General features: G+C 43.1%; 1 protein-coding gene across 1 annotated transcript; it reads left to right on the top strand.

Annotated features, from left to right (window-relative positions):
• Positions 1 to 8,067: 8,067 nt before the first annotated feature.
• Positions 8,068 to 16,762, top strand: Cfap126 (cilia and flagella associated protein 126). Its single transcript, XM_028787811.1, has 6 exons — positions 8,068 to 8,091; positions 13,203 to 13,355; positions 15,200 to 15,262; positions 15,430 to 15,510; positions 16,076 to 16,252; positions 16,556 to 16,762. The coding sequence occupies exons 2-6, from the start codon at positions 13,329 to 13,331 to the stop codon at positions 16,760 to 16,762; spliced, it is 555 nt and encodes a 184-aa protein (XP_028643644.1). The 5' UTR covers positions 8,068 to 8,091; positions 13,203 to 13,328.
• Positions 16,763 to 17,762: the final 1,000 nt, after the last annotated feature.

Below are 17,762 nucleotides of genomic sequence, written 5' to 3'. Positions count from 1 at the left end.
TAGTTGTTGGCTGTTTTATAACAGTCCTTTGATAAAAGATTATTAATATAGATTTATATTTCTTTATTTCTAAAAGAAGTTTTAACATCCTGTTTTAAAACTGTTGCTGTGTTAATACAAAATTATAGGTCAAGATCACAAAGGTATCTTAAGGAAGAACTTAATGAAATATTTCTTATTCCAAATAATAATGTAGTTGGTTATTAAAGACTACTGATATTTGGCCTAATACATGATCAATTCACTACAGTTTCCCCCTATATATGCCTTTATATTCTTTATGAACATATATATATATATATATATATATATATATATATATCCCAAAAAAGAAAGGTGTGTTTACTGTATTAATAGACAGCTCACTTAATGAGAAGACAATATATATAATTAGATTACATATTTACTCTCTTGAGTTTCCCCTACTTCAGCAAAGATAATTGAACTACGTGCTGTAGCCACTATTTAAAATACAAAAAATTAGGCTTTCAATTGGTATAATCATAGCCAGTATATGGCTTATGGTTTATAATTGCTTAAAATTGTTCCTTTTTAGATATTGCTAATTTTCAATTTTTACAAATAAACCTCAATTTTAAAACCACATATCATTTAAGAATTCATACTAGATTGCATGGACACCAGGAAAATGCCATAACAAATTTGTATATCAGATAGATTACAGACCTTACAGAAACAATTGGCCATGCAATTTTGCTCTTTACATTGGGGTTACTATATAATAGAAGTTTGTCTATCTAGATTGCTGTGCCACTGTGGCTGATCTGCCTTTTGTGATCCTGAAGCCAGAAACTGCAGTTTTTTGACACATGACACCTCATTCTAAAAACAGCCAAAAGATTAAGTAAACAGCTTTTGTTTTATCTCGTAAAAAACTGCTGGGCTCTGACTTATGCCTGCAAGTCTGAGGCCACTTGAATAAGTTATTAAAGAGTTTATTATTAAGTGCAAAAAGTTTCCTATGAAAGCTATCTGAGAAAAAAGTACAAAGAAAACTTCTATTTTATTTGAGAAAGGGAAAAAAAAGGTTCTATTTTATATACTATCTTAAGTGGAAAAAGACAAAGAGTTCTGCTTAATCTCTATAACATTTGCCCTCTTCTCCTTTTGTCCTCAATATTCACATATTTTTAAAAATATATGATCACACGTTACAAAGTTTGTTACAAGTTTATACCAAAAATTAAATTGAAATAAAGGTTTATAATGAAGAATGTTTATATACATATTTGTTGGAAGTGTGTGGCTAAACATCCATTACCTGTGTGGCTCCACAGGTTCACTGAGGGCTTAGAACTATAACTGGGTTATCAATAAAGGTTTGTGTAGATGAGCCCAAACAATATTTTATTTTCCATCCTAATACCTATAATACATTGTTGGTTCCCCTTTTATTGATCTTTAGCTAATTGTTTTATAACCTCCTAGAGTGTACTTTAAAGTGGAAAAGGTCTGGTTATTATCTAAGAACAATTAGCTGATGATACTTGAGAGGCTGACAGAATTCCTACTACAGTTTTGACTATCAGAAAAAAACAACTTAGAAACAGGCTCGTTATAAAAGAGCTTAATAATCATGGATATAATTTGGGGAATTTCTATAAGATCATCATTAAGATTTAAAAAGTCATCTATTATGTGACATCACCACAGGAGAGTGCGTCTTTGCGGAGCTACAGAGATCTGCTCCAAAGTGGTGTGCTGTTGCTTAGTGATGATTACATATGTTTAATAATAATAGCTTGAGACAACAATTTGATATTTTTAGAGAATGTATAAGTCAAATAACAAAATTTGTTTTTAGTGTCCTCAATTTTTTCATTGATAGTGTTAATACTTGAGGACTTATATTTAATCAATTATGGTAAGTAGGTGTTACTCATTTTTTATTTTAAAAATTTTTAAAATATGTATATGTGATTTAACACCTTTTAAAGATTTCTAGTCATAATTACTTTAACCAGAGAAATAATCAAAAGTACAATTAGTTATCGCCTATATTATCTTTTTATACTTGGTGTTCCATATCATATTAAAATAAACAAAACTGACGGTTACAGTCAGACATTTGAGATATTTTGTTGACAATTTGGCATTACCCATGTTACTGAAATTCCTTGTAATCCTCAAGGACAAGGTATTGTAAAAGATATTGTAGAACTTAAAAATAGTGTCTTCATGACTCTCGGCTGCTGGCGCTTCTTCCCTGGTTTTACTAAGAACTTGTAACGGCCCGGCCCATTCTGCTGCTCCAGTCCGCGGGTCAGGGCCTAGCAAGAGAGAGAGAGTGGGGACTGAGACGCGGAAGAATGGAGACAAGACAGGGAGTCTGAGAGTCTGCCCTGGAGGCAGACAGAGTCTGCTCTGCTCTCTCCTCAAATCTCCTTGAGTCTCGCCTTTAATCTCTCCTTGAGTCTAGCCTTGAGTCTCTCAAGTGCTGGGATTAAAGGCGTGTGCCACCACTGCCTGGCCTTGACTGAAAGGAAATCATGGTTATATCAAGATAATTATCAGAGTGTGCTCAGCTGTTGTAGGCTGTTGAAAACAAGTCTCTTGTCAGGGTATATGGCTCAAGATAGCTGCAAAGATGATAGTCGCTTTCTGCTCAGAGTCGGCTCCCAACAAGAACTCTAAAAAATTGGCTTTTAAAAACAAAAAGAGGGGGAGTTACACCCCAGAAGGAGTCCCCCATAAACACTCTCCATCATGCCTTGTTCGTTTTTAATTTTCTAAATCTGGAAACTCATGGCAAACCTACTGCTGACTGCCTCTGGCATACTGAGACTAATAAAAACTATGCCACAGTCATGTAGAAGGACCCTCTTGCCTTTAAAATGGAATGGCCCAGACCCGGTTCTCATATGGGGCCAAGGATTGATAAGACCATTTGATACCAGAGAAAGCACAGCTAAATGGCAGCCAAAATGATTAATGAAATAAATAGATACCCCCACAAAGCCAGGCCCAATTATAATTAAGATGAATAACAATTGACATCCAGGGAAGAGAAATCTCCCTGAGATTTTTCTTCTTTTTCCTTTCCAGGTAAAAAATGAATCACCCATGATGTCTGCTGTTAGAAGTTCTAATCCTGATGCTGGCCTCCGGACTTACACTACTCAGACCTTCGATTGGCCATTGACAAGAACATCAAACAACTAGAGACTGACATCACTAATCTGAAGAAGTCCCTCGTTTTGTTGTCTGAAATGATCTCCAAAAGTGCAAAAGACTTTATTGGACTTGATTTACCCTTCTACAATAGAAAAGACTGTGTACAGGTCTTGACTGTGTATGACCCTTAAAGAAGAATGTTGCTTTTACATAGACAAGACAGGGATGGTTAAAGAGAGCACGAAAAAGGTCAAGAAGGCCTTGAGAAAAGACAGAGAGAGAGGGAGAAAGATGAGAGCTGGAACAAGAATTTTTTTCAACCTCTCCATGGTTGTCAACCCTATTTCCTTCCATCTTGGGACCATTAATTGGGTTACTTCTGCTTATTTCTTTTGGTCTCTGGGCCTTAAATAGGCTGACTAACTTTGTGAAACAACAGATAGATAATTTGGTAGCAAAACCTATTCAGATACATTATCATAAGTTAGCTATGGAGGACCATGAGACTCAAGACAAGGTTGTTACTCTATCCAGGGTGTTCCCAAAACCCATCTCCATTCAACCTAAAAGAGGGGACTCCCGCCCCTAGACCAAGCAGAGAGGGGCCACACAGAACCCCCTCTGACTGGCAATCTAAATTCTTGCTTAGGCTGCGAGGCTAAGCACTGCAAGGGAATATAAATCAAAATATCTCTCTGGGTTCCCTGAGGGACAAGCCTGACTGCATAGGGGTTGATGTCAAAAGTATCCCCTCTCCAGGAAAAAGACATCGGGATGGGTATGGCCCTCATGCCTCACTGGACAATGACAGGGGGACTGGAGCCATTACAAGGTCTCCTTTAATTACTGGAGGTCAGGCCTCTATCCCACCTTTGCAAGATTGGAATCGCCACGGTCCTTCTATATTTGGAGAGAGGGGGAATTGTTGGCCCTGCTTATACACTGAAGGCCTAAAATCAGCCATAGGCCTAAAATCAGCAATAGGCCTGACATACATGCCTGTTAGCACCAAGTCTTGGGTCTCTGTGGAAAAACACTGAAACAGATAGCTGGGAGTTATTGTAAACAGACAGCTTTGGTGGAAGGCTACCAAGCCTGGTCATAAGGCCTTGTAGATGGGTAACCTTGGTGGATATGTACCAACTTAGATAAAGACAAGTGAATCATAGGCGGAGTCATAGTGGTCTGTCCCCTGAACCTTCACCCAGCTGACATTCTGTTCTGGAAGATATCTGTACTCCCCATGAACACCCACACTCCTTTGTCATCCCTTTCCCCACATCCTGCCTTTTTGTGTATGAAACCTGTGTGTGAAAAGTAAAAATTATGATCTGATCAGATTATAGACAGGTCGTCATTCCTTTCATCTTTGCCTGCTCCCCCCCACCCTTTCAGGTGATCTCCCCAGGCCCCTGTTTAATGTCCTGCTGGACAGGACACTGTGTGGTCCACATCCATGGAAGGTCTGTGGTTCTCAGTTAAATCTGACAATACCCTTACACCTAGAAGTGTGTCTCCTAGGTGATTTTAAATTTAGTCAAGTTGACAATAAAGATTAGCCAGTAACAGGGAGTGGTCCTGTGTATGCAGACACACACGCACAGATACACACACACACACACCCCTAAGGATCAGACTCTAGTTTCTCACATGTAGACAAGCATTCTACCACTGTGCCACATCTTTAACCCCCTTCTTATGTTTTCATTTTGAGACAGGATCTCACTAATGTCCCAACTCTCCTTGGAATCATGGTATAATTCTGGAAGGCCTTGAACTTACCATCTTCCCACCTCAGTGTCCTGAGTAGTCGGAATTGCAGGCTTGTTCTACTGAACCCAGCATTAAAAACAAAAAAAAGTTACCAAAGAAATATGTACTTATTGTTTCTAATCAACAAAGAAATATAACATAAACTCATTCTCTTTGTTCTGTTGAGATAGTCTCACTGTGTAGCCCAAGCTGGCCTCAGATATTCCAGTCCTCAAATATTAAGGCCTAAATGGAATGTTTAGGCCTAGGTAAAATGTTAAGACCTAGGTCACTGTTACCCAGCGAGCCTGCCATTATAAGGATCTGTGGATCAAACTCAGGTTGTCAGGCTTGGTGGCAGGTGCCTCTACTCACGTAGCCACTCACATCCAGGAAAAGCAATGTCTAAACCAAATTTAAAAGGACTGGGAATGTATCTCAGTGATAGAGCACTGCCTAGCATGTACACCTGGGTTCAACCCCTGATACTTACAGAATAAATAAAAAGAAGGTGTCCTGGAGTCTTCTGTGAAACTATCTAGTTTCCAGTTTTGTTTTGAAGAAAAACTCTAGCTGCTGCTGCTGCTTCTTCTTCTTCTTCTTCTTCTTCTTCTTCTTCTTCTTCTTCTTCTTCTTCTCCTCCTCCTCCTCCTCCTCCTCCTCCTTCTTCTTCTCCTTCTTCTTTTTCTTCTTCTTCTTCTAACTTGGTATCAACAGTGGAAAACCAGGCCTTGCTGCTCTGCTATGTGTACAGGCCCTTTGTTGTTGTTGTTGTTTGTTGTTGTTTTGTTTTTTGAAGCCCTTGGTTTTAATATTTTAAATTTTGAGACAAGGTTTAGCTAAGTGGCCCAGAATGACCTTGAACTTGTGATCTTCCTGCCTTAACCTCTGGAGCAGCTGGGATTGTATTTCTGTAACTACTGTGCCCAGTGCAACATTTTAGTTTCTGTATTGTTTTTTTTTTTTTTTTTTTTTTGAGACAGGGTCTCTCTATACAGCCTTGGCTGTCCTGCAAGTCACTATGTAGAGCAGGCTGACCTATAACTCATAGAGATCTTCTTGCCTCTGCCTCTGCTGGGTGGAATTAAAGGCATGCAACAGCAATTTCTGTATTTTTTTTAAAATAGCTTATGAAGATAGAGAAGAGAAAGTTGCTCCCAAGAATGGAAGTAAGCTGGAGATACAGCAGGCCCAGGCTCAAAAGCCAGTGTCTGAATTCTTATATGCTCATTCACCTGGTCACAGTGGATGCACAGACCAGTTTTATTAAGCTGACTTTCTATTTTAAGAAAAAAAAATCCATCGGGCGGTGGTGGTGCACGCCTTTAATCCCAGCACTTGGGAGGCAGAGGCAGGTGGATTTCTGAGTTCGAGGCCAGCCTGGTCTACAGAGTGAGTTCCAGGACAGCCAGGGCTACACAGAGAAACCCTGTCTCAAAACCAAAAACAAACAAACAAAAAATCCATTTAATGGAGGTTTTTCTATCTTAAGACTGTTCTTCTGCTCAAACTGAGTGTGTCACCGCGTACACTCGAACTTCCACCCCATGGCTCAGGTGACGGGAGCAGGAGGAGCTGGGAAAAGACCAGACTGCCACACAGGAAGCTGAAGGTGAGCCTGAGCTACGTGATACCGTCTCAAATACACACGCTTTGTTTTCTGCCTCTTCGTTAATTCTAATTTAGTTTGTGCCATCTCCTCTCCTTTTTCTTGAGCAGTTGGCTAGAAAATCTACCAGTTTCCTTTTTGTTATTGTTTTCACACACACACACACACACACACACACACACACACACACAGAGAGAGAGAGAGAGAGAGAGAGAGAGAGAGAGAGAGAGAGAGAGAGAGGGAGGGAGGGAGAGAGTAAAGGGAGCGATAATTTCCATTAGGGGGTGCTGTAGTCCCAGAAAAGACACAGAAAAGACAATTAATACAGCTTTTGAACTCTGGGGTTTTGGAACTGAAGCTTTTACCTCTGTGGTCATGTATCATTTCTGGCCTTATTGCGTACCAAACTGCTTTCAGCTTGTATGGGGAAACCTACAAAGTCCAGCCCTCCACTCCAGCACCTAGTTACCACTGAGGTAACATGCAGGGCTCCTTGGAGCTACTTGGGAAAAATCTTGGTGGGTTGACAATATCATTAGAGCTAACGGTTCCAGTGGTCAAACCGCCCAAGAGGGGAAATAGATGCCTAAGTCTTCAATAATAACCACGTACACATCATTTTTTTAGCTTCTCACCTTTGTCACGGGGGTGGGGAGGTGTTATATTAAAAGTTCACGCTGCGTGCTCCTGCCACAGCTTTTCTAAGTGCTTAGATCACACGTGTGAGCCACAGCACACAGTTAAACTCAGAACAATAAAGAGAACAGCGTAGCCCCTGTGGAGAATTGCTACACAAAATATAAGCCTTAGATTTTTAAAAAGTTAGTGTTTCTTTTTTCTTTTTTTTTTCTTTTTTTTCTTTTGGCTTTTTCGAGGCAGGGTTTCTCTGTGTAGTCCTGGCTGTCCTGGAACTCACTCTGTAGACCGGGCTAGCCTCGAACTCTTGAACTCAGAAATCCGCCTGCCTCTGCCTCCCAAGTGCTGGGATTAAAGGTGTGCACCACCACCGCCCGGCAAAAGTCCGTGTTTCAAGTGTGGTATGGTGTTGGACATCTACACGTCCAAGAAGTCGGGAAATGGAAGCAGGAGGATCAGAAGCTGCAGGTCATCTCCAGTCCACAGCTACACAGTGGATTGAGCCAGCGTGCTCTAAAGACCTGTCTTGTGGTAGAGGTCTAAGTCCTCACTTTGGGCTATTGTGAATTAGATAAGCCACAGTACATAATGCTTGTGTTATTTGGAGAGCTAAGCTTTTGGGGTCTGCCTCAAACTTGCTGGACTTGTTTGTGTGGGGGTGTTTTCTTTGTTTTCTGAGGTGCTGGGAATTGAAACCAGGGCTCCGTATGAACAAACTACACTACTCTACTAAGTTCCATCCCCAGACCTGCTAGCAGACTTTCCTAAGTGGTTCAAGGATGAAATAAATGTCTATGAAAAGCAGTTTGCCAAATCTGACTCTGATTCCACACCTTGTTTCCTCATATATCCTACAGACATGCGAAATGACGTGCAGAGGCACTGCTGCTTCGTCTTTGGGAAAGTGTGGGAGAAGCCTCCGCGTTCAGCATGTAAAGCTGTTGAGCTCTGCACCTTCGGTAATGCACACACATATGAAATGAGGTTCTGTACACTAGAGCATGCAATAGCACATATACATCATACATGGTTTGTTCATGATTCTTTTGTTTTGTTTGAAACAGAATCTTTCTCTGTAGTCCAAGATTCAGGCCCTGACTGTGTTCACAGGAACTCGGTCTTGAGGGGTGTGGGTGTGTGTGTGTGTGTATGTGTTTATTCAGGGGTAATAAGGGTAATATAAACTTTGGAGGGTAGGTAGGGGCTTTCGGGGTGAGTGTACATTATTGTCTAGGGCTGAGGTACTGGGAATGCTTCATTTACATGAAGAGGAAATCCAGGTGCTTGCTGGACATGTTCTTCATGTTCTTTGAGAAAGGAGAGGAGAGGAGAAGAGAGGAGAGGAGAGGAGAGGAGTGGAGAGGAGAGGAGAGGAGAGGAGAGGAGAGGAGGGGGGGGTCAAATGGATACGTGGCATGCAGGCCCAGAACAGGGAGGGAGCGATCCTCACTGCTTCTGGTTCCCGAGTTCGAACACATGTCAAGCTCATTCTTGCTTCAGGCCTGAGCTGCAGGTTGCACCGCTCACTTTACCCCACACAAGCTAGCCTCAAATCCATAGCAATCCTCTGTCTCAGTCTAAGTGTGCCAGACTTACAGTCCTAAGCCACTATACCTAGCTTGATTTTTGCTTTTTTAACCTTTTATTCATTTATTTTTATGGCTGTGTGTGTGTGTTTTTCTCTTTCTTTCTTTTTTTTAAAAGATTTATTTATTTTATGTATATGAGTACACTGTGGCTATCTTCAGACACACCAGAAGAAGGCATCAGATCTCATTACAGATGGTTGTGAACCACCATGTGTGTTAGGAGCCGCGTCCGCCATCGCAAGATGGCGCCGGTTTCCTGCTTCCTGGTTCTTCTTGCGAGCCTTGCTTGAATGTGCGCCTGCGCAAGGCGCGAAAACCAGTATGCTAATTTGGCGACATCATAAGAGCCAATGAGTGTGCGGCACATCTCCTAAAGTGCTATATAAGCCATAAGCTTTTGGGGCTTGGGGTCCCTCGCCTCACTACCATCTAAGAGAGCTGTAACACTAAAAGAGCTGTAATAAAAATGCTGCCAGAAGAATCCTGAAGCGTGGCGTTCTCCTTTTCGGAGAGGCGGCGCCCCGCACATGTGGTTGCTGGGAATTGAACTCAGGACCTCTGGAAGAACATACAGTGCTCTTAACCACTGAGCCATCTCTCCAGCCCCTGTTTTTCTCTTTCATGTGCATACATAATTATATGAAAACTGGTAACTGGTTCTAACAGTATTGATTTCCCACCCCCTACCCCAGCCTCCCGAGACAGGGTTTCTCTGTGTAGTTCTGGCTGTCCTGAACCTTACTCTGCAAACCAGGCTGCCTTTGAAATCAAAGGACCACCTGTCTGTCTCCTGAGTGCTGGGATTAACGGTGTGTGCCACCACAACTGGCTTGCTTTATCTGTTCCATTAGTTTCTTTAGGGAAAAGGTTCCTACTGTATAGTTCTGTATAGGACGACCTTGAATGTGGGAATTTTCCTGTCTTATCTACCCAAATCCTCAAACTACAAGCCTCCACCACATCCCGATCGTGTCTTTGGAAATCTGTACAAAAACTGATGACTGGTTCTAAGACATTTTGGTAAAAGATCCATTAGTTCAAAGTAAAGCAAGTGTCCATTCTTCTTTTGCTATATTTCTATTATTTTATTTTTCAATCTTTCATTTATTATTATCATGTGTGCATGAAGTGTGGCCGGAGAACTCATGGAGGTGGTTCTTCACTTCTGTCTTTATGTGGGTTCTGGGGATAGAATTCAGGTTATCAGACTTGCGCGCCAAGCACCTTCCTCACTGACCCGGTGTGTCAGGTCCTCCCCACTTTTTATTTTATTACTTTAAGACAGGGTCAAACTCAATATACATCTGAGGACGACCTTGAACTGCTGATCCTCCTGCCTCATGTCCCAAGCACTGGAATTAGAGGCACTGAACAGCACCTGATCTGTGGTAATGTTGGGTACCGACCCCCAGGCTTCCTGCTTGTGAGGCAGGCACCCTACCAACGTTAGCCACACCCCAGCAATTTCATTGGCCAGAATCCTTTCTCTTCTCTCCTGTTACATTGTCAGACTCACGTGATCTCTGGAAAGTGGTTCTCAACTTGGGAGCAAATGACTTTGGCTGACATCGGTTTCTGTAGTGAGGAGATGCAGTGCTGAGGCGGAATTGGGACTAAAGATATGCACCATCACATTCACCTCCCACTCCCTCCCCGGGCACTCTTAAACCGAGAACACGTTACAGTTTTTGAGCCCTGTTTGCGTTAAGTGCCTACCAGGGTGTGTTACACAGTTAAAGCAGGACAGTCTTCATTTCTCATGCAAATTTCATTTCGCCAAAGCCGGGGCAGATGAACTTTTCTAAGGCTTCTCCCCCCACCCCACCCCGGTTTTTCTAGACAGCGTTTTTCTGTATAACTCTGGCTGTCCTGGAACTCTGTAGACCAGGCTGGCCTCGAACTCAGATATCCTCCTGCTTCTGCCTCCCAAGTGCTGGGATTAAAGGCGTGTGCCACCACGGCCCAGCTAAGGTCTCATTTTCTAAACAAGGCCAGGATTTCACCCAGATAATTTGGCTCCAGGATGGACATTAATGGTTTTCCCCACTTAGGTCTGAGTTCACACGCTGCTCACAGAGCCAAGGAAAACTGCCTTAATAGCTGGTAATGAATCCAGCAATTCCCGGAGATGCCATGGGTACAGAGCTGTCACTTTGCCCCTTGTGGGCAAAATGGATGTTCGAGGGCAGAGACAGTCGTTGATCCTAAAATAACTCCTGTGTCCTCCATCACCCCAGAGAATAATGAGAACCACAGGGACAGAGTGCATGGGGCTACTGGCCTATGTCACGGTACCCAGCTGTGAACTGTCCGAGCTTATAATCAGAGCTGATCTTACCCCATTATCTAGAAGGGTCAGGAGTATCGTTATGCTGGGTGTGTTGGATAGGATAAAGATTTTAGGGGAAGAAACAACTAACAATTATCTCTCCCCTGAATTTTGGAGGCAGTCTCAAATAACTGAAACTTGTAGCAATCCTCCTGCTTCAGCATCCCAAAGGCTTCAAGTGTGGGTATAAGCTACCACATGCAGCTTGCTTTCTTGAAAAGAATTTTTTTTTTAAATAATATGTGTGAGTTGAGGTAGCTGTTTCAGAGAGGATGTCAGATTCCATACTGCTGTGGTTACAGAGGTTGAGAGCCGTGGGTGCTGGGAAACTAGACTTGGACCCACTGGAAGAGCAGAGAGAGCACTCAATCCCTGAGCCATCTCTCCAGCTCCCTTCCCCTCTTCCTGTCCTTTAAACTAGCATCTATGATCTATATAATAATGGGTTGCATTGTGGTATTTTCATACATGTAGGCTTCTGATTACATTCACCCTCTTATGCCCCTCCCCTCCCAAAGGACCCCATCTGCTTCCCACCATGCCCTCTTCCCACTGTCATGTGGACTTTTGTTCTTGTTTGGTTGTTGAGATAAGGGCTCCCTATGCATCCCTGGCTGGCCTGGAACTCACTATGTAGACCTGGTTGGCCTCAAATTCAGAGGTCTGACTCCTCTAAGTTCTGAGGTTAAAGGCCTCACCATGCCCTCATGTACAAGTGAGTGTGTATGTCTCACTCAGAGTTGTTTGCACAAGTGGAGGAACATGGACCACCTATCAGTGTGGCTGGTTACAACACTGAAGAAAAATATTTTCCCCTCTTTAGAAACTATTAACATAAAGGGTGGGACCTTTTGAGCCCCTCCCCCAACAGCAGTTAGCTGAACTTGAGAACCTCCTTCTTCCACTTCTTGAATACTGGGATTATAGGCCTGCACAGACATTATCTGGCTCGTAAGTATCTTTGGACAACTTGGATTTTTCTGTTTGTTTTTTTAAAAAAAAACAAACTTGAGACTATATAACTGACAAGCCCTCTTTAGTTCTAACACCCCAATACAGGAATAGATGGACTTAACAGAAATTTAGATGAGTCTCTCAGGGTTTCTTGGTTTTACAGCTAATAGGCTTGGGCCCTGGTACCATCATGTAGCCGTCCAGCGGCCACAGACGAACTGGGTCCACCTGAAAGGAGGGATGGAAATGAAAAGGAGATGGAGGGGTGAGAGAAACATGGAGCCAAGACAAAGTTCTCTGATCAAGGCTCAAAGTTTAATATTCAGCTCTTGTATATATAGAGAAAGCCCCACCTAACCCATCCTTTGTTTCAGCCCGATTATGTTGAAAGTCAAGGTCAGTGGGCAATCTATTCTTCTAAATTCATGTGAAAATTTGCACATGCAGCCAGGGTGGATGACTCCACCTAGGTCACAAGGTCTTCCCGGCCTACTCAAGGCTTGGGAAGGGTACACCATCACTTGATCCTCCCAGATCTGGTGCTTTCATCTCGGACTTCTCATTATCCCTGCTCGGTTCCCCACCCTGGGTCCTGATTTGCCATAGCCAAACCGACACTGTTGTATCCTGGGTCCTGTGACTGTAGAGTGATAGAGGGACAGGAGTCCAAACCGGCACTGTGAAGCTGTGTCCTGGGTCCTGTGACTGTAGAGTGATGGAGGGACAGGAGTCACATAAGGACCAAGGATAAGAGTTTACAGCATCTGAACATGTCATTCACCGTATCCTTCAGTGGTCAAATCAGGCCACCACTACAGTATGTGACAACAGGGATTTAGTGAAGGAAGCCAGTGGCTTAGTTTGTTCATTATACCACAGTGCCTCACACACTCAGCTCTGGGGGTCCTAAAGTTTGTTTAAATAGTTGAAGATGTCATTTAAAGACAACATGGATGTTCTGAAGCAGGGTTCACTTATGTTGGGGAAAGAGCTATTTACATGAAAGTTATCCCTAATTGGTTTTGGAAAAATTCAAAATATAGTAACTGAGGCAAGTGCAGTGGTCCTCCCCAGTGGTCCCGTGACTTTGGAAGCAGAGGCAGGAGGATCGGGTGTTCAAGGTATCCATGGCTACTTCTCAGTTCATTTTCTCATGTTTGTTTGGGCCTCTATATTCTAAAACGAAAATGAACCTAAGTTTCAGAGAGAAATGAAGACAGCAGTGTGAACCATAGAAGGCATCCAACCCCTGCTGACTGGGAGTTACTCCCAGAAGGCTGTCCTTCTGCAGTTGCCAGGCAACAAGTGTAAACAGCACCAGATCATGGCCACTAACTACAGCGCCAACCAGGTAAGTTCTTGCTCTTCACTCTTTTCATTCTACCTTTGGCCTATCCGCTCCCATCAGATTCTGATGGGGTTGAGGTGGTGCTTTACCTCATGGTTGGGAGGGCCCAGGAACAAGCGAAAAGGATCTGTGTTAAATTTGTAGAACATAAGCCAGAAATCAGTGATTTTATTTTTACATGCCAGAGTAAACATTTTAGGCTTTGTAAGTCAAGTAACAAAGTCATATCTGTTTGAAAGTTATCTACATGAAAGTTATCACTAATTTGTTTTGGAAAAATTAAAAATATAGGTGTAGATATGCTTCCCAGTGATCCCAGAGGCAGGAAGATCAGATGTTCAAGACATCCTGGGCTACATACGGAGTCCAAGGCTACCCTGAGCTTCAAGAGAACCACCCCCTAGGGGGGGGGGAGAGAGAGAGAGAGAGAGAGAGAGAGAGAGAGAGAGAGAGAGAGAGAGAGAGAGAGAGAGAGGAATATACAAATATACACGAACCTGGGTATGGTAGTACATGCCTGTAATCACAGTAATTAGAACAAGGAGACAAAATAATCATGGATAGTTCTAGGACAGCCTGGTCTACATAGAGAGTTCGAGGCCAGCCAGAGTCTTGTAGTAAGACCCTATCTGAAGAAAAACAAACAAACAAACAAACAAACAAACAAAATATTGTCTACACATTTTGGAATTATTTTGGAGAAAATATTTTCCTTATTTATTATTCAAAGTTTAGTGTTAATTGTTTCTTTGTTTATGTGTATGTGTGTGGGTAGGTAAGGTCTTGCTACTACCTACCTCTCCCAGACTGGCCCACAAAGTCACGACCCTCCTACCTCACTCTGCTAAGTGTTAGGCTTACAGGGGTGTGCCATCTTGGCCAAGTACCTCTGTCAAAGCAACACAAATGGTTGTTTTATTTTTACAAGTGATTTACTTTTACAAATAAAAACCATTCTTGCCAGGGAGACAGGGGCAGAAGGGTGGAACCTAGCCTTAAATAAATAAATAAATACATACATACATACATACATACAGACATACATACAGACAGACAGACATACATAAAGTGGCGTCCATCCAAAAGCAGGTACCAACATAGATTTGGCTCCCATCCTTTGGTCTCATCTAGCACTGCCCAACAGAGTGAGTCACAAACATAACTGAAAGAGTTCTAACAGCTATGTGAAAATTAAAAATTAAATTCCATAATGGTCAGTAGAATACAAACCTAAAGAATAAACCCTAAACATCAACATTCAATTCCATCCCTAAAGAAAAAATAGTCTAACCCCACCCCCATATGCACCTAGGTTATACCAGCTCTTTAAAATCAACTTTTCCCCACTAGTGCTGAGGATCAAACCTAGGGCTCTGTACATGCTGGATAAGCATTGGAACCCAGAGTGACGGCCCCAGGACACATCTTGAGCAAACAGATTATAATCTCACACTTGCCTAGCACGCCCAAGATCCTGGGTTCAATGTGCAGCGTGGCAAAGCCAGACACAATCTCTTCTCTCTCTGTATTAGCTTTCTTTTTCTGTGTTGTTTGTAGGTTGGCATACCAACTATTGGGTTTCGTCAGGGCAGCTTCCTACCTGAGAGTCAGCATACTGTTCTCAACCCGTCCCTCTTCCCCTCGTCACCCCAGCTGGTTCCTTCTCTTCCCAGACTTAGTGCCTAGTTCAGCTTTCCTTACCGTAACCCATTGCCTCAGCTCCTACCTCCCTTAAGATCGCTTCCTCCCTTTGTCACAGTGAGTTAGAGGTCACTCGACTGTAGAGAACAGCGTCATCATCTCACTGAGCCTCACAGGAACTCTCTCTCTCCTCTTTCTCTCCACAGTATGAAAAAGCTTACTTACCCAGGTACCTGCAAAATTGGTCTCCTGCCAAACCAACAAAAGAGGTATTCTGAGCTCAGTGCCCCTCCAAGGCCAGTTTACGGTGACTGGCTTCACATTCTCCCTGTCACCTAACTCCCTCAGCCCGGGAACAGCCCATGTGCTTCTCTCCCATACTTTTACCCCAAGCCCTCTTTCGCTTCAGGCGCCTTTCTTTCCACCCCCGCTACAGAAAATCGCTGCCCATGAAGGCTACACTCAGATCATCGCCAACGATCGAGGTCATCTCTTGCCTTCAGTGCCCCGTTCCAAGGTGAGATGCCCCACTTCCATTCATATAAAAATAAGGGAGGAGCTAGCTAGTGGCATACACCTTTAATCCCAGAAGGGATTTAATACTCAACAGGCTGAGGCAGGAGGATCTCTGTGAGTTTGAGGCCAGCCTGGTCTACATAGTGAATTCCAGAGAGATGCTGTCCCAAAACCAACGAAGAGAGCTGCTGCATCAAAGCAGAGCTAATTTTAATAGAAAATTAAAATCCAATCTGTGATGCTCCAACTCTCTATCCAGTAGGACAGAGCTGTGCTTAGCACATGGAAGTCCTGAAAATATATATAAACAATGTTTTCAGATGACAATAGACTCCTTTATCATACTTAGCCTAAGAATGCAAAATTTAAGTTGGAAGGAAAGGGGCAGAAAAACAGCTGAACTGAAGAAACTGACGCAAGAAAAGCCTTCCTCTTACTCGGTAACCCATTGCCTTAGCCACCCTTACTAAGCATTGGCAAAGCAACAGAATAGTCATGAAACCGGCCAGCCCTGCCAAGCAGACACCAGCCTTGAAGACCTGGTGAGCAATCCTTTTGTCCTTTAGGCAAGTCCTTGGGGTTCTTTCATGGGCACCTGGCAAATGCCCCTGAAGATACCACCTGCTCAGGTGTCCTTGACTGCCCGTACAACTGCTGCTGCTGACTCCCTCACCAAATGGATACACAAGAATCCTGAGCTACTCAATGCCTGTAATGGGCTGCGTCCTGCAATCTCAGGCAAGGTATCTGTCCTTGTTGTTTAATCAAAACCCCTACTGTCTCCATTTCTTTTCAGCCTCGAAACTGTCTCTTGCTGCCCAGTCCTTAATCACTAAGGTCTGAAAAAACAAAACAAAGCTATCTTGTTCCTCACCTCTAACCCCAGTAGAAAAGAATTCCAAGGGGGAGGTTAAATTTAACTGTTCTTATTCAAACTCTGACTTCCTTCTTCCTGCCAGTGGTGTATTAAGAAAGGGAGTTGAATTTTGAGGCTGACTGGGAACAATCTGGGCCTAATGAGAAATACCATCACCTTTTCCCAACAGCCCTTTGACCTCAACAGTCAGAAGAAACAGAAATCTGTCACAAAGACTGTACAACAAGCACCAAATCCAACCATAATTCCTAGCTCCCCGGTTATCCAAGGAGACAACCCAGATGAAACTCAAAGTCCACACCCCTCTGCAGGTCACACTCCAGGCCCCCAAACTCCAGCCAACTCTCCCAAGAACCCACCTCTGAGCCCATGTTAAAGCACCAAGCAGGTCCTAGTCTACCTGAGATCCAAACAAGCAAAGCTGTGCAGGGCAAAGGCCATGCTGGGGTGACATTTTAGAGACTGATTGAAACGAGGAAGACCCTGTATTCAGGAATGTAGAATAGAGAAATGATGGGCCAGGGGTAAAGGCAAATTTGGGAAAATAAACATTGTTTGTTAACTCTTTTACTGACCTGGGTTTTCTCTTCATTTATGACTGTCTTTTGTAGCCCATAATTACAAGGAAGGCTGGGGAAGAGGGTAGGGAAAAGGACAGTGAGTCTTAATAAGAATGTCAGTGACCCCCGCAATGGCCAAGAGGAAGCTGGTTTGTACCACACAAGGGCAGAACTTTAAGAGGACCAAACTTTGTACAGCCAATGTCTTCAAAATCACAAGTACAGTCGGTTAGTAGAGCGTGTAAGACTTTTTTATTACACGTTTTCATTGACTTTCTGTGTATATGTAGGTGTGCCTCAAGCATGAGGAAGTCAGAGACAACTTATGAGAGTATGGATCTTTCTGGCACACGGATCCTGGGAATCAAACTCGGGTCCTCGGGCTACGTGGTGGCTAGAGCCTATATCCACTGCGCTATCTTGACAGACCAGTGAAGTAAAAATTTCTGGTTACTAACCTTTCCTTTCTACTACCTCAGCTGGGTGATGGGCTACAAGGGAGGTTAAAGCCTTTAAATACCCTTATTAAACTAGGTAGAAGCCAGGTGATCCACTTCCCTTCAATCACTGGATGGTTAAGAAGCCATCAAAAAAAAAAAGTAAAAATGTCCACACTAATTTCCCAGCCTGCCAATCTGTTGACCAGTGAGTGCCCCTGCTGTACATCTTCCAGGCACTGGTTGTTAATTTAATGCCCTTGCCAAGTCTATCTGCACGAACTCTGACCCTTCTCAAAGGACAACCTGATTCTGGACCTGATTTACGCTGGAGGAACTCTATAGGACCTCCCAGCACAGTCAGATGTGGTAACATGGT

Source organism: Grammomys surdaster, unplaced genomic scaffold (genome assembly GCF_004785775.1).
Source record: "Grammomys surdaster isolate TR1022 unplaced genomic scaffold, NIH_TR_1.0 125672, whole genome shotgun sequence".
Classification (NCBI taxonomy): domain Eukaryota; kingdom Metazoa; phylum Chordata; class Mammalia; order Rodentia; family Muridae; genus Grammomys; species Grammomys surdaster.
The sequence above is the reverse complement of the archived record's forward strand: the minus strand, read 5'-3'. Positions and strand labels throughout refer to the sequence as shown.